At 42.4% G+C, this 25041-nt stretch overlaps 2 protein-coding genes across 5 annotated transcripts in view; both read right to left on the bottom strand.

Annotated features, from left to right (window-relative positions):
* Positions 1-11375, bottom strand: part of pum1 (pumilio RNA-binding family member 1) — a 29197-nt gene extending 17822 nt beyond the window's left edge. For all 4 annotated transcript variants that reach the window (XM_035906433.2, XM_006787747.3, XM_035906434.2 and 1 more), the window contains exons 1-4: positions 11271-11375; positions 6559-6731; positions 1330-1452; positions 578-646 (exon numbers count right to left, since the gene is read on the bottom strand). In XM_035906433.2, the coding sequence (XP_035762326.1) occupies positions 578-646; positions 1330-1452; positions 6559-6720 (354 nt within the window). In that variant the 5' untranslated portion in view covers positions 6721-6731; positions 11271-11375. The remainder of the gene's footprint in view (positions 1-577; positions 647-1329; positions 1453-6558; positions 6732-11270) is intronic.
* Positions 11376-15205: 3830 nt separating this feature from the next.
* Positions 15206-23933, bottom strand: nkain1 (sodium/potassium transporting ATPase interacting 1). The gene is made up of 8 exons (XM_006787749.3): positions 23683-23933; positions 22961-23355; positions 21994-22131; positions 21806-21886; positions 21063-21260; positions 20806-20866; positions 17326-17407; positions 15206-15658 (listed from the first exon to the last, which is right to left on the bottom strand). The coding sequence occupies exons 2-8, from the start codon at positions 23012-23014 to the stop codon at positions 15649-15651; spliced, it is 624 nt and encodes a 207-aa protein (XP_006787812.1). The 5' UTR covers positions 23015-23355; positions 23683-23933; the 3' UTR covers positions 15206-15648.
* Positions 23934-25041: the final 1108 nt, after the last annotated feature.

Raw genomic sequence — 25041 nt, 5'->3', positions numbered from 1 at the left:
TTATAGTTAAAAAACAAAGATTACAGAGTCATTTTTGTAAGCTTTTAATAGTCACTCTCACTACTGATATATTACAGTGTATAGCAACAAAACAGTAATCAAGCAAGCCAAAACTAACTGCAGGCACTGGCCCAACATTAACAGACTTACTGAGAGCAAAATACAAAACAAATAACAGCCGGTCCAACGAGCTCGAATTAATAAGCATCTCTGCTCAATCTCTTCTCGGCTTTCAGAGCTTTTCAGTCTCGAAAAATACAACCCAACACCGCTTTTAGCTCATAAGCAACTGATCCATTTCTATTTTTTTTCCTCTTGGATTTCCTGCTATTCAAGTTTGACTCACTCCCGGTAATCCATCATGTTTCTATTCAGCCAAATGCCCAAGCTACAAAATACAGGGCAGGCGGTTTAATGTCGCAGTGTTGATCCACGGCGTCTGCCCTCGTCAGAAGCACTCATTTTAACCTAAATTTAGAAGTGCAAACATGAGCAACCAGACTCAATGCTCCATTATTGGCTGAGGTCATCATCTTCTTCACAATAGGTGACCCTGATTCATCAACTCTTGTCTCACCTCTCCCATAGCGCGTCCCTCAAGAGCGAGAGCCTGGAAGTCATGGTTCAGTTCGTCCATGGAGCGCACCTGCAAACACAAAGCAAATGAGACTGTCCATTCAGCTAACACTTATCAAGGAGTATCAGGACCATGTTAAGAAAATAGATATATATTAGTGATCATTTTGAGAAAACTGGAGATTAAATCTGTCATTTCAACTCAAAGAACTGCCACGGCTGCTAAACCCTCAACAAAACCCCATCGTGTAGATGAGTTAGTTACTTTGGAGTTTTAGTTACAAGGAAATTATTTTCCTTTTAGCACATACACTTATCACCACACCGTGTTTAAGGACGCTGAAGAGATGGTGCAGAGAGATGCATCGGTGAAATGAAAAAAACGCCCCGAAACTTTCACAAACGTGGAAGAGTTGGACGGATTTGTGGGAAAAAAGAAATAGCTGGCAATGGACAGATGCAAGGATACCGATGGTTACGCCACCATGTAATAAAGATGATGTATGTTGCATCACAAGACAACATGACAGTTGATCAGGTTGTGTCACTAACTCATCTACACAAAGGCATTTTGTAGAGGTTATAGCAGCCGTGGCAGCTCTTTAACTTTGGCAGTGTTACCAGGTCACTAACAAAAGTCTTTTGCTGACTGAAAATTTGATTCCTGTAATGTCTCTGCTGTATGTTGCCACTTGTGCAATATTAACACACACACACACACACACACACACACACACACACACACACACACACCTGGCTGTCATGGATGTTGTCTCCAGTGGGCCAGCGATGTTTGCCGGGCTGTTCGCCATGCTGCCGCTGGAAGAAGTAGTCTACCATGGCATCGTCCTGGGAACGTCCAGCGCCCGCCACACCCTGAGAGACACAAGTACACACATGCACATTACCCTGGAATTACTGGTAACAGCAACCAGAACACAGTGCCTGAGAAAGACTGCAAACGCTATTCACCAGAGCTGAACATGCTGAAAATATACACCGAAACCAGAGTTCTTATTGTTTTGGGGGGGTTTCCTAATTAGTTATTTTATGTTTTATTTTGACTTTTTGTTTTTAATTTAGTTCAGTTTCACTTTTCAGAGTGAATTTACTTCTTTCAGTTTAGTTTTTATTAGTTTCAGTTTTGGTTTTAGTCTTTTTAATTATTACTGCATGGAGGGCATGTTTCAGAGGTAAAAAGAAAATCAGTATTACAATATAAACACATCTTTAAAAGCTGAAGTTTTTCCCAGTTAAATATCATCTTCTCTCAGGATGTGTCATTTGGATTTTTTCAGAAATCAGCAGCATCACTCAAACACGACAACAGGCTGAGGTATTTAAGGCCACATCCTCTCAGGTCCAAGTAAGAGGCAATACTTCTGTTTAACAGAAAAGCTTCCAGTCACTTCCTCCCTCCCTTACTTTGAGGGAAAACTCAAAATTCCCCCACAAGACACCACCGCAAAGAATCCACGGTTACCATGTACTGGAAACAGCTGGGCTTACTGTTTGCTGTACACGCAAAGCACAAGACAGCCAGTCAGACCAAATTGTTGCTTATCAGAAAACATTCTTCTCCCCCAAGGATTACTCATGAAAACACTAACCTTGTTATCATGAACTAACATTTTCTACCCCTTCAGACTACCTTGGGGCCTTAAAATGTTTCTTTTGCTGTGGAACAAATACAATTTACACAGTGCTGAAGACAGTATATCATTCAGACCTGTCACAGCAGCATCATCGTATTAACAGATTTGGGGGCCACATTTCAGACTACCAAACAACATTTCAGTTAAGCAGCAGAGGACACTACAGATGAGCTTCAGGAACATTTTTGGCTGTAAAACGAGTACAGCAGGAAATCCAGTAGCGAGGAGGACATAAGGATAGACGGTGTGTCCAAACCAAAGACATGTGACACTTACTGGTTTTTGACCATTGTCTAGCTTCAACATCACTGTTTTAAAATTTTTAAAATGTCAGAAGTGACCTTATATGGATAAGAGGCTAGTGTGCTAAGGGCCAAGTTAACAGCTAATGCAATAGGTCTAGGCTGATAGGGGCTTCCCATGATGCACTGAGGGTTTCATCTTCACTCATCTCTTTCTGGTAGGGCCGCACGATTTTGCATAAAATGAGAATCACGATTTTTTTGCTTAGAATTGAGATCACGATTCTCTCACGATTTTCTTTTCCAGTATAAATATTTATTGCGCTTATTAACTGCACATCAACTTCGTAACAGTTGAGACTGAACAGAAAAACAATAAATAAACATAAAAACAACAAATGTCTCACATTTTGTCATTGGCGCAAAATGTTGTACTGCTTGAAATTCCGTCTCCACCGTTGCTCGACACTGCGTGTATAGAGCAGGTAGTGCAACAATAAAAAAATAGTTGCGGGACGGCACTGTGTAGCGTTTGTCTAGCGTGTTGATCATTTTCCTAAACCCCTCGTTTTGCACAGTGTTGATGGGAGCCATATCTTTGGTCAGGTGATAAGTAATAGCCTCCGTAATTTCTTTGTGCCTGCGGGAGTTCAACAGGTATAGGGAAGCGCTGTATAAGGTTCCCCTAACCCTATGTTTGGGTGGTTGACCGGGACGGATTTTCTCCAGTCACTTTCTCGTCATCCCTGACGTGCTCTCCGTTGTTTTTTCCCTGCCAATTTTAGCAGCCAGCTTCTGTATCACGTGGTATAAGGCTCCGCCCTTGTCATTTGTTTAGCAGGAAGAGTGAGCGCTTGTTTTCATGCAGATTACGTCCCGGATCAAATTGCGGCACAATCGTCGCCGTCTTTTTTTTTTTTTTTAATCGTTGTCATTTGGAAATGAGATCGCACATAAGTATGAATTGAGATTGCGATTTTCTAACGATTAATCGTGCAGCCCTACATTCTGGTATGTGTTTATCCAACACTTTGCATTTAATCATCACCTATTATTAATCTCAAGCTCTTTTCCACACTGTGTCTTTTACCCCGTCTTCCTCCCATCACCCCTAACCAATCACAGCAGATGGCCGCCCCTCCCCGAGCCTGCTTCTGCTGGAGGTTTCATCCTGTTAAAAAGGGAGGTTTTCCTTCCCACTCACGCCAAGTGCTTGCTCAAAGGAGGACCATCTCATTGTGGGGGAATTTTCTAATACTTTACAGTCTTTTACATCAACTACAAAGTCCCTTTAGGCGACTGTTGGGATTTGGCACTATATAAATAAAAGTTAATTAACCTTATTGTATACTGGCTAAAATTAGTAGCAAAGCAACAGACCATCAGACATACCAGAACTTCACTCACCAAAACTGAAGTCTAAACATCTTGGATGGTCTGTACTGCACAAAAAAATCTAAATATTTGTCACATAACCCATAAAAAATGCTCAAAAAGGCTATAACAACACATACAATGTGAAGTCGCTCAGTCACTGGCTCAAAGTGGTGAATGATGTATAGGAGACTAAACTGAAAAGTTTCAGGAGGAGTTGATTGCCACTATAGAAGCATAGTATACCATCATGCATTGCACCGAAAGAAAAGGTAGTAGCGCATCACTTAAAACTCCCACAAGATGAAGCTACTTTCTGCTCCTTCTTTACTCACAAACAGATCACCACAGTGAGTAGCTCCAGGTTTGATTTGGCAGATTTTTAAGACGGACCTTCCTGACACAAACCAAAGAGATTTGGGATCATTTGCTACAAACTGCCGCAAAGTATATATATTCCTTAATTCAAGAATATATGTTTGGTTTATTATGTATTCATCACAGTAATTCAGCCCATGTTGGTTTGTTACATTTTACCCTCGTTAATCTGCAAAATCCTCACATCCAAAAAGGTGACAAAAAGTTCAGTAATTTTTCTATATAAATACCTACAAAGAATCAATTATCACAGCAGCCACGAGTTTGTTTTTTTTTATACAAAAATGAGCTGACAACACTGAATTGACTCTTCATGATATAAAACTGACTCCCTAGAAAGCCCAAACATGTGAATTGTATGTGTAACACAAAAAAACCAAAACAATAACCCATTAGAGGCAGCGCTCTAATGATTGTAGCCACCTTCATGCTACAACATGTCAGCTTCATTTCCAGAAAATAGCTCTGCTCATGGACACCCGATGTAGCAGAAATAACAACAATAATAACTTTTACGCAGTGGTTTAAAACAAACAACTGAGTCAGATGAAGATCAAGTTTATGCGCTTCAACCTTATAAGCGTGGTCACCTGTGGACTTAAAATAAGAGCGTGGAACAGTTAAAAGACCCTGATCAGATGGTCAGAGGCTAACTCCTAAAATAAGGTTTTCACTACATCTGAGCTTCAAAAGCCAGTGAAGGGTGTTACCGCTTCACTTGAAAACCATAATCCTTCCAAACTAGTGATCTAACAATGAGGAAGGTCCCCTTTGCTGCATTTATCAAGCGTGATGCCAGCCGTTTAAGCAGAGCTCCTTTAACTACCATTGTTTATTCAGCTAATAACAGCCGAGGCAATACAAAAGCCTTAAAGCTAGTAAGATAAGACTGCAATTATTTGGTTCATTAGCTCTTGAGTCAAATGCACATGTTCCAGAAAGCTTGAAATGAGTGCCATCAAGCTTTAATGGCTGTGTTGCAATGTCTCATTTTCTGGTGCTCTAATCACGGTTTGTAACCAAGTACTGGAGATTACAGTCATATGGGTATTTTTATGATATTGCTTAAAGTAAAACAGTGGGTGTAAGATCAGTGACCTTTACCCTCATTTGCCTAGACAGATGCACCCAGATATGACCAGTTAAAATTGCCTAACAGAGTTAGCTAGCTAGCCAAACACCAACCAGAATACATCATTTGAGAAATTCAGTGATAATGTCAAAGAGAAAATGTGAAAAAACCCAAAAACGTAGACAATGCCTGGCTACATCTGACAGCTACACCTGCTAACACCTATTAATAAGTAACACTGAAGCTGCATGCCCACTTTTAATGATGCATAGCGACATGGCAACAAGAAACGGTTATGGAGGGCTGCAAAAATGTGCGATAGAAGCTCATTGGTGCGGTCCTCCACAACAGTCCCAGTTTCTCATATGGCCACTTGGGAAAATTAATTGCCCATTCCCTGCTTTAGAGGGTTACCTAGACAACCAGAGCTTGGAATGCTGCAAACAACAAGCCATCACTTCACTGCAAAGTGCAATGAGTGAATGGTTTCCAGTGTATATAAATAGGAACTGAAAGATTACAAAACTGTGACAAACTAATCATTGGTTGTTTATGTGTTAGTCAGGCAGGAGCACCTTCTATTGGTAGATTATGAGGACAAGAACCTTCAAAACAAGACAGACATGCTCAGATTAAGGTAGGTTAGTGTGGTCGGCCAATTTGCGGTAAAATATTGCATGATGAATACTGATAAGGGAAGGAATATATGACTTGCATCATTGTGAACAACACTATAATAGCTGTAGTATTAAAACAACAACAGGTACTACATTGTTAAGAATGAGACGTCTGTTAGCGCTTGTTGGCGCCCCCCCACCAAATTACAACAAACTGTGACACCAGATAAGCTGTTGACCAGTTGACCAGCTTTCAGTACTTTTGTAGTTTATACCCAAATATCTGCTGTTTACAGTTCAGTTTCCTGTCTTACACATGAGCCTCGTCTTACTGGACTGACCAGTTTTTAGTTGTTTTTGTTAAGTTAGTGCTGGGGTAAACTAAACAACTAAACATTTCCTGCTGTTAACAGCATCACACTTTAAAAGTTTCATTATTAAACCAGCAGGACACTTTTATCGTCTGCATGTCAGAGGAATTACAATGTGTTTATCACAGAGAGAGGCGAGCTATAATAGCCATCCAGGTAGACTGCTTTACCTTTTGTATGCGCTGTAGTAGAAAGTCATCACGCCAGTTTAATTCAATGGAAAAAGACATGAATGAATGAAAACAGCAAATGTATCAGAGAGGTGGTTTTTACCTGCTGGCTGGGGGGTGTGGCCTGAGGGGTCTGCCCAGTTGGAGGGGCATGTCCTCCGCTGCTCAGCACCACGGGCATGCTGGGAGAAGTACTTCTATGGTGGGGGCTGAATGAATCCTGCCAGAGCACTGCTTTCCTCTTCAACACACACACACTGCTCATTCCACCACAGCCTGTCCAGAGTGAGTGAAATGCATCAGTCACAGAAAACATAACAGTTCAACATAGTAAAAGTTTGGCGCACTCTGACCAATTTAACACCGAATCTTATGATGAACGGTGAAGATCCAACAGCCACGAAGCACAAGTGTCAAATTATGAATAAAAACGCTGCAGTCCAATAACCAACTTATAACAATAAAATAATTATTGAGATTTGATGTTTATTCATTTGTGGGCTGTAAATTAAAAGCTCATCTGCTCCTAAATGAGAAGAAAGGGAAAAAACACACTACAACACAATGCAGCATAATTAATCAGCACAACAATGTAAAGCATGAATCCATGCATCTCTACAAAAACAACAACAAAAAAGCTGACTTTTGCCAGGGTGGATGTACTGCAGGGTTGTATAATACATGCTCAGACAACAAAACAACTCAGAATAATAAAGCTGATATCCCACTACATTATCTTCATGCCAAATTAGTTCACAGCGATTAAACTACTGTGAACAATGACCCCTACTCAGAAACGAGGTGGCTGGAAGCATATGAAGCAAAATGAACCAAATCATTTGTCTGTAATATTACGGTTCCCCCAGAGTTGTGGTCAAAGGTCAGGCTCAGTGCCACTATCTTGTAAACCAATTAATATAGATAACAAACTGCACTTTATATTCTGACTACACTCCAGTGTACTGTAGTACTTTCTTTATGTTATTTATTTTCTGTGCTTATTATTTTGTATTTTAATTTTGTTTTTACTTGTGTGAAGGGAACCTGCAAAGTCAGAATTTCATTGTTCAGTGTAACCACTTTGTTTTGCAGTATTAATGACAATAAACTTCTTGATTAAGGCACAAATGAGAAAACAAAGGAAATTGAGCCAAAATTCATTCCTTTTCCAGTAGGACAGCCCTCACACGTTTGACAACAAACCAGAGATGCAAAAATATTTAAACAAATATTGTTTACTTTCTGCACCGGGTGAAAGTTAACACTGTTTTATGCAACTGCAATACAATAACAAAAACTAGCTTCACGCAAGCTAAAAGCAAACTTTAAACTTTAAATCTATCAGTGTGCACAGGTTATATATTAGAATCACGATTCAAAAGCACTACAACGTACTTAAAAATAAAATTTTAACCTAACTAAAACAGTCAAACCTTCAAACCATCTTTGGACTTTATTCTTTGTGAAGAAAGGCCAAAGAATATCACACACAATGCTGCAATACTGCTTACCAGACTGTTGGTATAACACTCTTAGGACAAAATGGTGAACTGTTATTAAAGCTGCCTAACTGCTGAGGATCAGCACAAGAGCACTGGGATCAACAGATACAGAAGTAAACCAGAGAACATTTTACAAGCCAGCCCAGGGCAGCAGCTGATTTAACTGCCAACCTGCCTATCGGCAGCAGAATGTAAACTTTACTGCACCCTCTGTATCTGGCTGATGCAAACACGCTGCTATGAACTCCAGTGACAAAGGTTCACTTGGCAGGAATGTTGTGAAACTTCTACAAATTACTCACCCCTAAAAAGGTATTTAGACACACACACACAGTGACCTGCATATTCTGCAGAGTCACTGATGAGTTACTTCCTGTCTAGTTCAAGGTGTTTCACAGCAGTATGGCTTCCAAGGAGCCACACTTAAAGTCTTAAAGTTGTTTTTAACTGGTCTTTATCAAAGTTCTGCAGGTTGTCTTAAGTTTTCTTTGGACACTGGCTTTTTCACTCATTTTCTGTCCTTGCACCTGGCCATTTTCAGAGGAACACTTTTTTTTTTCTTTGTTCGTTAAGCCCCTTAACACTGACCTATGAATCATTCAACCAGAAAAAAAATACCTAACTCAAGGGATGAACCAGTGTTGTGTTTATGCATAACAGACAACTTATCAAAGAACCAACTTTAAATGCAACATTAGGCACTGTTACTAGCAGCCTGTCGCAAAACACATCTTTTGTTCACATTACTTGAATCTGTATTTTAAATTTTTTTTTTTTAAAAAAAAGCTAAAGTTTGACAGACATACTACAGTTTGATAACAATAAAATTGTGTTTCTCTGATTCACAAAGAGCTAATACCTAAAAACTCTCCATAATGTGCAGTGTGTCGTTAAAAATTTGGAGGAACCTGGATAAAAGGAGGAAAAATTATGATCTATCCAGATCAACATGTGTCCGAAAGTCATGTTCTTAAGAAATGGAGCAACCTGAGAGATGCATCTGGACCTTGAGTTGATCCATCTACCGTTCACCAAATCTTCATCAGAAATGGTCTCAGTGGAAGGGTGCCAGTCAAGAAGCCCTTCTTAAAGAAGGTAAACATGGAGAAAAGGCTTAAGTGTATCAAATTACACAAGGACTGGACTGATGGATAAATGAATCCAAATTTGAAACTTTTTGTTCAAATCATCATCAGCATGTACGGAGGACATCAGGAGAGGGGTACAACAGTGATTGTCTACAGCCATCTGTATAGCACGGTGGAGGCTCTGTCATGGTTTGGGGTTGCATTTCAGCCAGTGTTGGGGACCTTTTTAAAATTGATGGAATTATTTATGCAGAAAAAAAGCATCAGATTTTGATTCACCATGCAAGGCATCTGATTGGCAGCGGCTTCATTTTTCTGCATGACAGTGATCCCAAACACAGTAACACACAACGGAGCACTATCAGTCATAGACTGACCTCCTTGGAACCCCAGGCAGTGTGGGATCAGCTTTACAGAAAATGGAACAAGGCAGCCAACATCCAAAGAAAAGCTTTGAATGTCATTCAAGAAGCATTCCTGAAGACTACGGCATATATTTCTCATTTTCCTAGTTAAGCATAAAGAAATAAGGAGGGGCTTAAAACTTTTGCACAGTACTGCACGTGCAGAACTGTTTGTTCACAGGCATGGCTATCAGCGGGTAAATCAGTCCTGCAATACATCCCCCATTTATGAATATCATAATGTTTAGTTTTTTGATGAAAATGTTAGCTGGTATCTAATCATTCAACAGTTTCCATGACAGTATAGATCAGATGTATTATAAACTACAGAATTAATGGCCATAAAGTTTGATCCGAGGCTCTCTGTAACAATATCCCTGTTATTGTATTAGAATGCACAAGTCTTTGCTAGATTTACCTCTCAAACCTGCAGTGCATTTAGTGCATTGTGTAAAAGGAACAATTTAAAATAGTAACTATGCACATTGGTGTGAGAATTAGGGGATTTATTTAGCCATGTAACAGAGACAAAGATGTGGTGCTTATTTTTTAAGAAGTTGTTTTGTTAACCCAGGTAAAGAGTGAAGGGCAGATTATCTTTAAAATGTGCGGTGTGGACCTAAAGGCCAAACCTTTGGTGGTCAACAATTTTGCACAACAGCCCCTGATCTCCAGCAATGAGAGAAGGGAGTAATTTGTATTTGACTCTTACCTCTAATCTCTGTTAAAATGAGCAGCTTCCCATTAATGTCCCCACAGGCTAGGAAGAAATTACAAGCACTTCTTTTTACACTGAGCCATATACGGTAATTACCTTTGCAAGAGATTGGCAGACACTATGAATCAAACACATGCAAGCTACCAATGTCTGCTGTAACCACTGTGCAACACACCCCCTCTACAAAGACAAAACCACGAGCTGACCGGATGAAGACCCCCCTCCAATAATAAGATAAAAACAAATCGACCGACTGATCATCCCTCCTCCACTCTTGGAACGGCCACAAGGAAATGTTAGCTCTTTATCCCTCTGCTACTGCTCCGAAATCAGCCAGAGAAACACCCGGAAATCCAGCACAGTGCGGCCATTCCCCGCCGAGAAGCGCACACGGCTCGGTCTGCCACAAGTTTGATGCGAGGACCCGGAAACATGCGGCGGTGTTCACGGTCTAACTGGGTTAATCATTCAATACCGGGGGATCAATCCACCGCATACCGGGCACAGACAGGGGTGTGACAATACGAGAGGGGCAACATGCAAGCTAGCGAGGGGGGATAACGCTGGAGCAACATTTCTCTCCCGGCAGACATGACACATCAAAACGAAACCGAGTATGGGGATGCTTCGTGAAATAATTCACGGCAGCTACCTTTATGCATCCGCGTCCCGTCACGCCAGCCCCGGAGCTGCCGTGGGGGGGTTCACTGTGTGTCTACCAACAATAACACGGCCTCCAGACACAAGCTCAGCCCGGGCGAACCGGTGGACAAACGCGCAGTGTTTTTAACCGCTCCCCCGGCTCCCTACCACCGTAGTGTGGTTATTAATAAATAACCAGAGGACTACACCTGTCCGCCGAGCCTGCAGCACCACGGGTCCCGGTGACGCGGATGCTAACAAAGGCCCGAGAGCTGTCTGGAGCGGAAGACCGACACAACGGGAGGAAGGAGGCAGGCAGCAGAAAGGGAGGCAGCCGCTTCAGCCTCGCAAAATATTCTCGTTTAGCGCCCTCTCAGAGCCGCAGTAACGACAATACCCGCACCGAAGCGTGCATAAACACCCCCCTGAGCAACCGCGACCGCTAACGACTCGATACTCACCGGCGGAGAGGGTGGATGGTCGCGGATTTCAGCCCCAGTTTCTCTCTAACACCCCAGGCTTTCACTCCGACAACATGGCGGCTCGACGGAGGAGCAGGCAAGAGCGCTGCATGACGGGAAGGGATGAGAGAGAGCGTACGGTTCACTGCGCCAACCGGGAGGGGAGGGAAGGAGGGTCACACCGGACCGGTCCCTTTGTTATGCATGTTTGTAGTCTGCTTGCACTGCGGGGCGTGTTTATTATTGTTTTACCTGCACCTCATTCACCTGTCTGTTAGCTAAAGGCGAAAAAAGTAAATGCTTTAACAGACGGCAGCTTCTCTGTTCCTCTTGTATCTCAAATAGAATACGTCGCTAATTAAATGTAATTAAATTATATTGCAATGTTACAATAAAAACTTTATATGTGTGTTTAAATTTAAAAAAGATGTAAACATTTTTCAATATATATTTATGGTGCTGTCTTCCGCTGCTACAGCCTTCCTTTACTGTGGGCTATACAATGCGCCGGGGTCTCCACGGTAACGGGGTGCGCCACAAGGCCAGCCAGTGCGTGGCTCCCGGACGCTCCGTTACACCTCCGGAATGTGGGCAGACGGCGTGAAAAGGGGGCAGTGAGTGGCCCACATTACAAAAATAACCCAGTGGGCCTTTGGAAATGTGCCAGTGGCGACACCGTGACTGCAGACCGGAGAGAACGCATGGGTATGACGTCATGGGTACAGTAGATAATGGCTACCCTTATAGAAAATGTATTGGGGATCATATGGGGCATTCGTAGGACTCATCCGGCCCAGTAATCCCGGATTAAATAGCCATAAGTATAATTAGCGCCACGTGTTATTTTTAGACGAACAAAGTTAAAATAAGATTACCCCCTCTCTGTCATTTACAATGTTTGAAATAATACCTCTAAGTCTCTATCATACGAGTTCCACTCAGGAACATGGTCAAGTTGTTCTGTATTATCTTCTTTTTTAATATACTAAAAAGTAATCATGATAATTAAATCACAATATAGTAATACACACTTACAGACACAGCTGCTAATCTTTCTATGAAATTGCTGTTATTCTATTTTGAAATTCAACTTAATTACTTGAAATACACTAAACAGCCATTTTATTAGATACACTTAGCCACCACAAGGTTGAACCCCCTTTATGCCCACAGAGCTTTCTACATTTTTCTTGGTACGGTATACATTCAACCAGCTGCTGGAAACGTTCCTCAGAAATTTTGCTCCATATTGACATGGCAGCATTGTGTACTAGGAATCTCCTGTTCTACCACATCCCAAAGGTTCTCTTTTGGATTGAGATCTGGTGACACTGGAGGTCATTTGAGTACAATTAACTTATTGTCTTGATCAAAAAAAGTCTGAAATGATTTGAGTTTTGGACATGCCATCAGAAGATGGATACACTGTTATTATAAAGATCAGCAACAATACTTAGATAGGCTCTGGCATTTGAACAAAGTCAGTATTATGGGGCTCAAAGTGTGCCAAAAAATGTTCCCCACACCCCAACAGCCTGAACCGTCAACACACGGATGGGTCCATGCTTTCATGTTGCTTACACCAAATCCTACCCCTACCATTCAAATGCTGCAGCAGAAATGGACCCATCAGACCAGACCATATTTTTCCAGTCTTCTGTTGTCCAGTTCTGGTGAACTCATGCAAATTGCACACAGGGTTTCCTGTTCTTAGCTGACAGGACCTGGTGTGGTCTTCTGCTTCTGTAGCCCATCTGCTTCAGAGATGCTCTTCTGCATACCTGTTGTAACGACTGTTTATTTGAGTTTCTGTAGCACTCTGGCCATTCTCCTCTGACAGTTGACATCAACAGGGCATTTTCACCCAGAGAACTGCGGCTCACTGTGGATTTTCTCTTTTCCAGACCATTCTCTGTAAACCGTGGAGGTGGTGGTGGAGTGGATCAACAGTTTCTGAAATACTTCAACAACCATGCCTCGTTCAAAGTCACTAAAGTTATCTTTCTTCCCCATTCGTTTAAATATCAGCACTTAATCTTTAATCTATCTACATGCTTAAATTCACTGGGTTGCTGCCATGTGATTGGGTGACTAGACTAGTATTCTGTTGTCCAGACATGTGACTAGATAACAAACTTTTGAAAAGGTGTACCTAATAAAGTATGAAGTAAAAAAATTCTAATACATGAAATGTGAGTAATACACATTTTTAGAGGTTTAAAAAATATCTAAGTAATGAAAATTTACGGTGACTGTATTTTCAGATTTAACTGTCTGTTTAGAGTTCATGTTTTAAAAAAATGAAATTAAAGTGATTTTATTTTGAAATTCACACATCAGCTTCATTAATGGATCCCAGTTCAGCAGCGGAGGCATAAAATAAGTCAACCCACATGTACCGTTACTATTATAATGTCACACTCTTGTTTTGAGACAATGTTTTGACAGTCAAATCCTCGCTGCAGAACATCAGCCCAGCTGGGTGCATCATTTGGATAACGCTCCTAACTAATCCTCCAAACAATTCAGCGCCTTATAATCCCAATATTATTACAATGTAATCAAAGGATGGAAAGCACTCAATTTATTAAACCCTCCTGGGTGAGACAAATGAGTCTGCACACACACACACAAACACACACGCAGAGATAACAAGAGCCACATTTCATGTAGAAAGTGTAGTTTTATTATTTCAAACTTCTCCTTAACACCCGAGAAGGTTTTCACCTCATACCTGTCTCCCTCCTTCCCTTTTCCTTTCTCCAGTTACATCTACAAAAACTACTCATCACTGTGTATGGTACATTTTCCTCCTCAGTCGCCATGCTCTGGAAATCAGCGAATGAGCTGCAGGAGTGAGCTCGCGAGATGACGATGGTGGGGAATATTAGCTGCAGATGGGCTTAAAAGAAGGCAGCGTGAGGATGTAAGCAAAACGAGAGGACGAGGGAAACGGGTACTAAGAAAACAAGTCTGGACGTGTAACCCTCTCCTCCCACCGAGTCCCACCCACCTGCCCCCACCCCTTTTTGTTTGTTTTTTCTTTCCCTAAATGGAACCAACAATAACAATCATTGGCTGGTTATTTACATGCACAGTGTCCCCCCCCCCCGTTACCACCCCATAGACACACTAATGCCTGATCCCAAAGCCATCTGCTGATCAACAGTGTCACATGTTACAATATGTTGAATAGATTTTCCTGACAATCACTTTTACTTGATTTCAGAAGCAAGCCAAATCTATAATTTAAAAAAGACAAGGCTGGTGATAAAACAAAAACAGCAACGAAATCAGCCTTTTGATAAATATTTTCCATGTTGTGAAAGCGCTCTTGTACAAAACTATTGGAAACCCCATCAGTCAGCCACGCCGTTGCACCGAATTGCACCCCTTTGTCACAACAAAGCTGGGCACTGTAGTTCATTTTAAACACGCACCTCTCCCTCACTGTAAATACTACCTGGACATAAAAATAGTTTCCACAAACGTGCTCTTTATTGCTAAAGAAACTACAGCGTGCAGCTGTTGTAGGAAAGTACAGTAAAACAAATCAGTGCTGGGCGCTACAGGGAAGCTACTGAAAGATGGATGTTTTTTGGTCTTTTCATATTTTGCCTTGTATTTACCGTAATAAACAAGTGAAATATCACCTGCCTTATCTTTTAAGGAATTTACGCTTTTCTGTGCGTCCTGGGACCTCAGCAGTGGCTTCGGCTGGAAGGTGAAAGCAGGGAAGGAGGAAGGGGGAGATGGCTTTGGGAGCGGGAATCGTAATCGACTGCTCTACACATCACCACGTTCTAAAAACAACAACAGGTACGAGCCGTGCCTCTTTTTTATTAGGTGACCCCCCCCCCCCCCCACCCCACCCCACCAACCCACCCACCCACATCGACGAGCCCAACCCCACCCACCCCCCAAACAAAACAAAACAAAAAAAAAAAAAAAAAAAATCACAGGGGCACCAAGTGGTAAGAGTCCAGGGTGCAACTGCAAAGCACCAGCTAGTCCTGTGGAATTACACAATCACACACACACACAGACACACAGCAGTGGGAGTGTTGAGAGCTGGCAGTTTAGTGAACTGTCCCCTCGGTGAGGCCAGCTCTTGTTCTATGAATCTCTTCTCCCCTCGCCTTCCTCCCGCGTCGCCTTCCTCTCGTCACGCCGCCCGGCATGCTGGTTCTTCCCTGAGCTCTGTACATTCTTTTCAGGGCCATATTTCACTTTCTCAGACACACACACAGACACACACACACACACACGCCTCTCCGTCTGGGTGGGGTTAAGTCCATTTCTCAGGTAAACTGTGACAGAGTGAGTCCATCCACAGTGACACCATCAGGGTTTGGCCTGAAGGGGGTGCTACCAACAGTTAACCAGCCCTGCAGGGGTGCAGAGAGGATGACATAAGTTAAAGTTACAATATGCTGCACTTTGACATAACTGCATGAAAAAAGGCACTTCACTGATTTTACTCATGAAGTTGAACTTCGTGTCATTAAACTGCTCTGCCAAAAAAACAGTCCTGTAATTTTCAAAGGCAGGTTTTCATGCTTTAACGCAAAAACTGTTATGGTTATGAAATGTCTAACATTTTTTGAGATTGATACAAACGTATGGAGTTAAATTAGCCTCAAAAGGATTAAAAAATTAATACTTACAAGCATGTACAAGGATCCTAAAAAAATACTGATCATTCCTGCACAAATGTTTACATTCAAGGACACAAATCTGATCATTTTTACTTTCAAAAAGCTGCTACTTTCAGCTGCTCCCTTATTCACAAGGGGTCGCCACAGTGAGCAGCTCTGCATGTTTGATTTGGCAGATTTTAATTTTTTTTTGCACCAGATTAACACATTCACTTGGCAAGCGAAAGGTCACTGGTTCGCTTCCAGGTGGAGCCACAAATCCCCTTTGGGTTTGTGTCAGGAAGGTCATCCGGTGTAAAACTCTACCAGCCTTGGCGAGTAGCCCAAAGACGGCCTTCTTGACACAACCCCAATGGGACAGTATCCTCCCGGGATCAAACCGGGGATCTTTCCCTCATTAGGCAACAATGAAAACCTTCTTTTAGCTCACTTAAGAGCTTTGCCTGATACGGAGAGATCTCGTGATGTGTGCACTTGTTTTTTTGGAGCATTTTTCACATTTGCAGCTTTGAACGGTTTCTCAAGCTGCGTCAAGTGCTAGTGAAAAATTGGACACCGGAGGCCTGTAACTGAAGAAGGATTTTGTCTCATGCAGGTAGCTTGAGGGTTAAACCTGGGGTTTCAGTACCACGAAGATGTTTCTCTTCTTAGCGGCGCTCCAGAGCAGGTTAAGTTCTAGATTAGAGATCAGAGGGTATGAAATCACCACCTACTGACCAATCAGGTCTCCAGCAAATTATATCATCATTCCCAGAAGGTCCCATGGACCTCTGTGCGTGGACGGCATGAAAGTTTTTTTAATAGTGTCTAAAGTCTTTGCATTTCCCTGATAATTAGCAATAAATATAGATTCTTATATTATATTTTAAATATAGATTTTAATCACCATTTAATATCTCTGGAGTAGGTGACACTCGCAGGGATCATTTTCTGTGAAAGAAAACTCATATGATCCCATATGATTGCAGAGATACCCTGGGGATACTGAACTTGCTTTGTAGTCCAGGGCCCTGGCCTTCCCTTGGATTCTAAGAAAAACTAAAAAAAGTTTTTAAAGCTACAGGTCTGGATATATATGCAGTTGTAAAGGAGATTTATATTTGTTCAAATTGCTTTGTATTTGTGTGTGGATTGGAGCATGCATTTTGTGAGTACCCAAAAGTACTCACAAAAACGTTGTACACATTTTCATCATCCCTTTGAGACTAACTTAACTCCATACAAATTAAGGACTAAAAACAGATACTCACTCAGCTTGACTGCACTACATTTATCCAACACCATTACACAATAGCAGTGCTACAATGCTGGAATAGCGCTTGAAAGATTAACAATGAAAGTAACAAAAACAAAGATATTAAAATAGGAGACATTTGGAGAAGATGGCTGTAACTCACGTGTAAAGAGGCTGCAGCTGCAGATGAGAGGACTTCTGAGGAGGCTGGTAGCCATAAGAATCGAACCCACCAATGAAATCAACTTCATGAGGGGAGAAAGAACAAGAATGACATCATTCCACTTTCCCTTAAACTGTGTGTGTGTGTGTGTGTGTGTGTGTGTGTGTGTGTGTGTGTGTGTGTGTGTGTGTGTGTGTGTGTGTGTGTGTGTGTGTGTGTGTGTGTGTGTGTGTGCGCGCGGAGGGTTATATACAAGGTGTTGTATTTCAAGATAACTCTCTCACAGCATCAGATTGTATCATCTCATGCGTTTGGCATGCTTTTATAGACTGCAAACTGTGACATCAGAATGAGCAGAGATACAATACCAATACATCAACCTCCCTACTGCCTTTGTGTCACTGATACATAGTTCTAATCTTTCTCAGTTGATTAAAGGAACAGAGTCATGTGGTGTCGAGTGAAGTAAGACTGATTAGCTGCATCAGTGGGGCTATAAAAAAACAAAACAAACATCAAGTTCTGGATCTGTTTTCTCTACAGCTAGAACTGAACAGCTCCATCATTTTAAAGTAAGAATGTTGTAATGCTTTCTTTTTACAATGAAGCACAAACGTGGTTTAAAAAAAGGCATTTAGTTATTTATTGATGTGTACACACTTATAGAGCTTTCAATAACATGAAGTGTAAGACAGATTCATTAACTGCCACATGCTAGGGAAAATGTGTATTCCCAGACTGGTTGCCGACTGATTACTGGAGGTTGCTGGCTGTCACTAAGTAAAAAAAACCTTGTGGTTGCTTTGGTTGCTAGCAGATTGCAGCAGTTTCCTGTAATTTGCCTGGAAGATGCCTACTTTTCAGTTTGCGTAATGCTTTATTCAACTTTAACTACACTCGAAGAGTAAATGGCGAGTATTTGCAGGCAAATTGCTTCAGCTAACTCTAGCAACCAACCAGTGACAGAATGCACACTTTTACATGTTTTCCGCACGTGACTGGTAGTTTCTAGATGAATTGTGTGACATTAGTGTATAACAGATATATTAATATGTGGTGAGTATATCAGCTGATTTAAAACAAGAAATGTGTCACCATTATATTAGGTAAAGTAACACATTTGTCTTGAATATATCACTCAAATCTTTTTTTCAAAAGGCAAAAGCAAACAAAAACAATAAAAATGCACAAGACTGCAGTTCCTTGAGTGGCCACTTGAGGCTCACTTCAAAAGTCAGTGTGTCCCCACAGACTCCAATAGAGATTGAAAATGTGACGTCATTCCGGTAAAACCGCAAAGGATTGTGGGTACGAGTGGCAAGTGGTACTAGCACAGGCAGGCTTTCACATGAAAACAGTCACACAGCGATAAAAAGAAACAAAAAATGGCAAGAAGCTGTTGTATAATTAACTGCAATAGCCGATCGCATGACAGCCACAGGAAGCCAACGGGTAAAGAGATTGTTTTTATCGGATTACGTCGTGGAAGAGAAATTGTTCAAGCTGTGTTTCCGATTAAACAAAAGCTGACGGATGGCCTGGATTGCAGCCATTCGAAGACCAAATATAATGTCGCAGAACACTCCAGCTCACATGTTAGTGCTCCAAGCATTTCCACAAAGGTAAGTCTTCTGTTGTAGTTATTACGTAATTTATCATAACATAATTGTTGATGTAGGTTACAAATAAGTCTTATATTGATTTGAATTGAATTCGTTGTGCTATGCTGCTTTGTTCACTGTGGCTTTGCGGGCTAATGTTTGTTGTGTTTTGTAGGAAAACCAGCCTACAAAATGCTGGAATGCGATCCAGACTGGGCACCCTCTATCAACCTGGGTCATACCGAGTTTAAAGCTGCTACCACAGCAAGATTTGATCGGTTAAGAGAGAGAGTGAACGTCCCGCATATATGTGCCCAAGTGTTGTATTGAAGCAATCAAGTGATGAATAACTGTTTTCCAGTATGTTGTTTTGCAATGTTTTTTTTTTTTGCATTGTTGATTTGTTTTTTACCGACGCAGCTAATAAAGCATAATGGAATGCAATTTTGCCTCTTTCTTGTAAAATTCTATAATAGAATGAAACAATAATGCCAGTTATAAATAAAGACAATAAATTGAATGAATTACGAAACACTCATTTTATGTCTATTAGATCTGAAAATGTTGTGTAATACTACAACCTGAAACGACAAATAAATTGCGTTTGCCTGTACAGGAGATAAAGGAAAAAAATTAACAACAGCTGTGAAATGGAATAGTCCAAATCACCAAAGTAAACTGGACCTGGGTTTGTTGCAGGGATCTGAAGTTAATAAACATCTTGTGAGTGTATGCACTCATACTTAGGACCATATAATAATAAATATGTCCGTGATGAAAGTTGGGCAGCACGCTATCGTCCTTACATCCACTCTGTATGCTCGTAGGGGTCTGACCCTGTCACTCCTTTGGTTTTTTCCTCGTCCTTTTTTTTTTTTTTGCCTTTTCGTCGAGTCTGTCTTTGTACGGACCTACCGTGTTCTCCGTCGTTTTGTACATAACTGTTTTTGGGGCAAATAAAATGCAAGTAGGGATTAAAACCGCAGAATTAATGATTACCGGTGCTGGAAATACTAGCGCTTGATGCAGTATTTTGATTTTGTTGCCACGGGTACCCGCAAAGCAATACGCGAAAGTCACGTGGTCTGTCAATCTCTATATTAAAAAACCTGAATTTTTGCAAAAAAGAAACAAATCTATTACAAAATCTGATTTAGTCTCTATATTATAAAAACAAAAAAACAACGTGGCAATGGAGCTAAAGCTAAAATTTAGACCGGCTGATGTCAAACACTCGCTATATCCATCTTTTATATACAGTCTATAGTCCATCTATTTTATGAGTGTGAGTGGTACCTTGTTTTAAAATAATACATAGCTGAGAAACCTGATTTTGGTTTTATGGATTTTAAACAAATCGTGTAGATGTTGCGTGTTACTGTTAGAACATCACTGACACTATGCCATGACAGGCATATAATTGCAACACAGCATGCTATTAAGATGTTAGAGACACAGCACTCGCCCACTTCCTCTTACAGAAAATCAAACTTATAACATTGATATGGGACTTCATTTCTTCCACTGAGTGAGTGTAAAACACTCACAAGAGGCACATCACGGGAACAATCAGTCAGACACGCAGATGGCACACTCACGCCGACAGACAAGCACTAGCCAGCTGACAGACGGACACTCTCATGGTGGGAATGCATCCTAATACTCCCCACAGATGGAGGGCTCAGATCACCCAGAGGGAATCCTCTGCAGTGATATCGCTAAGCATGACTCACACAGGAGAAACCAATGAGACGACAGCACTCGCACTCAGAGTCATGGATCTCTCACATAAGAGCCCTCGAAAATAGTACGACAAGCACACCTAATCAACTGAACAAGGTGCTGGAAGAGCTTTTAGTGAGAAGAGAAAGATACTCACAGCTGTCCTCGTCATCCTGGAAGACTTTGCTTACGTAGCAGGCGTATACAAAGCCAAAGAGCTGTTGGAGAGGAGACGATCAGAAATAAATACAAGGGTTGTTCTGTTAGCTGAGTCACTGCTGACTTGTCCAATATTTCTCGGAAAATGTTTTAGCACAATATTGAGGGTCAGCAAAGTGATACAAAACCAAAAAATAAACGTACAAGAACGTGTGTGTGTGTAAGTGTGAGTGTGTGTGTGTGTTTGATACGTACAGCCAAGAGGATCTGAATGGCTGAGCTCAACACCTCGATGTACTGGTAGTCGAGCAGACACCCGGACACAGTGATGACATGGTGGTCATCGGGGGCCATGCGGGAGTCTAATACTGGTGTTACCAGGCAACCAGGACCGTGCTCCATCCACCACGAACGATGGAGGGATGTGTTGAACGTCATGAGAAAGTCTCTATCCTAAACACACACGCATACAGTAGACACAGAGCTAATTGTCATTCTCTTACTGCATCTTAAAGCTTCTTTTAATTGTTATTAATACGGTGATGCTTTTCTTCTGTCTTCTGCCATATCTACACTGTTATGTTAAACATAACCGGTTATTAATGAGGTCAGTAGAAGTAATACAGATCAAACTTGAGATTTTTTGCTTGGTTTTGCAAAAAGGGAAGACAATCAGAAAAAAGTTGGCTTAAAAGCAGAGGAGCAAGTGAATGAACACAGTGGCTGAACTGAGATGAATACGGATTATTTTAAACTTTAAATCACTCAAGGCTAATTTACTAGGATCGAAAAAGAAAAATACGGATGTAAAAAGAAGAGCAGCAGCTCTGCCTTAATCGTTAAGTCTAAAAAATACTTATGAAAATAGCGACATAGAGCCAGAGAACTGCTAATATTTGGTAGTTGATGCAAAGTCAAATGATCTATAAAAATGTACTTAAATATAACAACAAAACCATACAAGTCAGAACAGGGGTCGCACACAAAACACAACTTACCTGAGAGAGGTTTCCAACCTCCAGGTAGAAACAAATAATGAAGGAGTTCCATCCCACCCAGACGACCAGCCATACTGCATACTGCCAAACAGAGACACAGGGATCGGTGTTTGGGGACAGTAAGCTACACACACAGTTAGTGCAGGAACTGGGACTCCGGTGCAAGATGATGGATATACACTACTCACAAAGATGAGGTATCTGAAGCGAAACTGCACAGTGCCAAACATGCCCAGGATGACGGCCATAATGTGCAGGAAGTTGGCCAGAATGGGAGCCCACTGGTAGCCCAGGAAATCAAACACCTGCCTCTGAAGGGCTGCCACCTAGGAAGGGGTGGGTCACACACACACAGACACACACACACGTATATATGCATATTAGGAAAGAAACAAGCACACATGCAAATATAAAGGACAGAAAAACACAACACACACACACAAGTAGTGAAGGCTACACACACACATACAGTGACAGGAAGACACATACACAGGTCTGCCGCAGTTGTTTCCATGGTAACTGCCTGGAGCACCAGCCAGTCCAGTGACTGTAAAAAAGAAAAAAGAAAAAAAAAAAAAGAGGAGCACCCCCAAAAAGCTCCGCCAAACTAATGAGAATCTATGGGCCAAATCCCTGTGCCGCACAACAACTCATCAGCCGGGCAAACAATAGCCTCAATAACTGCTCCTCACACTGCTGCTGTCCACGCCTGCATCACACTCACTGCGGGGAGATGTTACAGTCACTCTTATAACACAGTCATCACCCTTGAGAGTGTCAGTCCTGAGCTGTTTCAGAGGAAAACAAACATCCAACTTTCACTCTACAGTAGAGACCAGGTGGTGAGAAGAGCATTTTTGTTCTTTACATTCAGATGATTTTTTCTATATGGAGCTATCAAGCCTCTCGTTATAAACATAGACGACCCTGACACTAAAGACCCCCCTACCCTGTACCCTTCTGCTTTATACACACACCCTAGCCTGTAATGTGGCATGGCACCCCAGCAGCTGCAGCCCAAAGCTTTTTCCTTGTGTGACTGCATGGAGAGGCCAGACAAACATGTCTGATTACAATGTTCGGGTCTGTAGCACGCTGCTCTAATTATATCTTCATGGTGAGTGAGTAGAAACACACACACACACACACACTTACCAGCTGCAGTGAACATATCACCAGCAGCGTGCATCTCCCGTCGCACTTCCCCATTTTGGAGGGCTCAGGACGCGGCTTGGAGCCGCGGAGGCTCCGGGGGAAAGATGGGTCCCCGGTCAGATCCAGACTGCCTGGTCGCCTCAGCTCACAACATTCCCGGCTGAATAGACGTGCCTAAGGCCGCCGCCTCCTCCAGCAGCGCTGGTCCGGCTCTTCCACTCACAGTGGATGACCCATCTTGGCCTCTGCTTTTTTTGTTTTTGTTTTTTGTAAATAACAGTCGCGGGTGGGTTTCAGGAAGGAGAGAGGTGAGGAGGAGGTGAAGAGGGTCCAGTTCACGCCTGCTGCGGTCTGACCGCCACAGAATCACCTCGGCCACACCTTCCGAAGAGGGGCTACACAAAGACACAAAGAGAGACGGAAAGCTGTCATAATCCGCTCCGGGCTACAGGCAGAAATGAGCATCATATGATACCGGATCACACGGGGGTGGTGGCGGTGAGGAGGAGGAGACCGACCCCGCAGTGGTGGTACTACAGCTAACGTTTGGCTACATACACTACGGACACAAAGCAGCCCGTTGTGACTCACGGTTTTCTAGGAGCGGAAGAGTATCGCCCCCCCTCCCCACCTCCTCCTCTCCCAACCTCCGTCGTCTGGATCGTCTTCTCCTCGAGCTGCTCGCGGGGGAAGAAGTCAAGTTAGCGGGCGGTTTTTCTTACCGATACCGGGCTCCTTTGCTCCGTCTCGCAGCGCCTTTTGTCAACAATCGGTGCCGGGGCAGGAGCAGGAGGAGCCGGGGGGAGAAAGAGAGAGGGAGAATGAGAGAGTGAGAGAGAGAGATAGAGGGGGTGGAGGCTCTCAGTCACCGCGACCCCTCGAGGAGGAGCTGCATGGATTCTGCGGATCCGCGTGCGCGAGGGAGTCAGCGAGTGAGCGCGAGCGAGCAGCCCCGCGAGGCTTTTGAAAGGATCACAAAAGAAATGGGGGCCCGCGGTGGGTGAGGGGGTTCAGACTTGTGGAGGAGGAGGAATAAAATCGCCTCCTCCCTCCAGCACCACCATCCAGACCGAGGAGAGGGAGAGAGGGGAGGCTGGCCCCCGGAGGTGCTGCCCTTTTCCTCAGCTTGTGGTTATTCGGAGCGGAAATAAACACAATTAACAGCCTTGTTTAATCTTAGCTACTTACCACGAGCAGCGCGACAGCACAATACAGTGAGCTGCACACAAGCTATATCAGAGGAGGCAGATGATGAGGCGGCTATTGCAAAGGGCCACGCAGGAATCAATGAGCAAGACAAATGTTTTATTTGGACTTGTAATTCACCATGTTTTTGTGTCAAATCTTTGCAAATAAAGAATTCTGAATTGTCCTGTTTTGATAAATTAAAGCACAGACTCCTTTGGGCTCTACTGAAGTAGATATGCAGTCAAATATAATCCTCATCTACAGTGCGGTACAAAAGTATTTGCCCCCCAGTCTTAACCACTTTTTAAGTGGTTCAGTTCAGTTCCACTAACCACACCCAGACCTGATTACTGCCAGACCTGATGAATCAAGAACTCACTTAAACAGAACCTGTTGGACAAAGTGAAGTAGACTAAAAGATCTAAAAAAATAAAAAAACAAACAAAAAAACAACAACACAACATGCCATGATCTAAAGGAACTCAAGAACAGCTGAGAAACAAACTGACATCTATCAGTCCTGAAAGGGTTATAAAGCCATTTCTGAGACTTTGGGACTCCAGTGAACCACAGTAAGAGTCATTATCCACAAATGGAGAGAACCTGGAACATTGCAGAATCTTCCCAGGAGTGGTCCACCTGCCAAAGTTACTCCAAGAGCGCATCAACGACTCATCCAGGAGGTTACAAAAGAGCCCAGAATAAAATCTGAACTGCAGGCCTCAGCTGTGTCACTTAAGGTCAGAGTTTGTGATTCAACAAGACTGGGCAGAAATGGTATCCATGGGAGAGTAAGAAGAAAGCCGCTGCTAACCACAAAGAACATGACAGCTTGTCTCACATCTGCCAAAAACATCGTGATGATCACCAGGACTTGTGGGAAAATATTCTGA

The sequence above is a fragment of the Neolamprologus brichardi genome, chromosome 22, assembly GCF_056152115.1.
Source record: "Neolamprologus brichardi isolate AB-2024 chromosome 22, ASM5615211v1, whole genome shotgun sequence".
Taxonomy (NCBI): Eukaryota; Metazoa; Chordata; class Actinopteri; order Cichliformes; family Cichlidae; genus Neolamprologus; species Neolamprologus brichardi.
This window is presented reverse-complemented; position numbering and strand designations above follow the sequence as displayed.

Bases quoted from the DNA above. Each gene is read 5' to 3' on its own strand.
- nkain1 (XM_006787749.3), bottom strand. From the start codon at position 23,014: ATGGGGAAGTGCGACGGGAGATGCACGCTGCTGGTGATATGTTCACTG. The intron at 22,132-22,960 runs GTAAGTGTGTGT...ACCCCTTCCTAG, and splicing joins TGATATGTTCACTGCAGCTG to GTGGCAGCCCTTCAGAGGCA. The intron at 21,887-21,993 runs GTGAGTAGTGTA...TCTGTTTGGCAG, and splicing joins GCTTCAGATACCTCATCTTT to TATGCAGTATGGCTGGTCGT.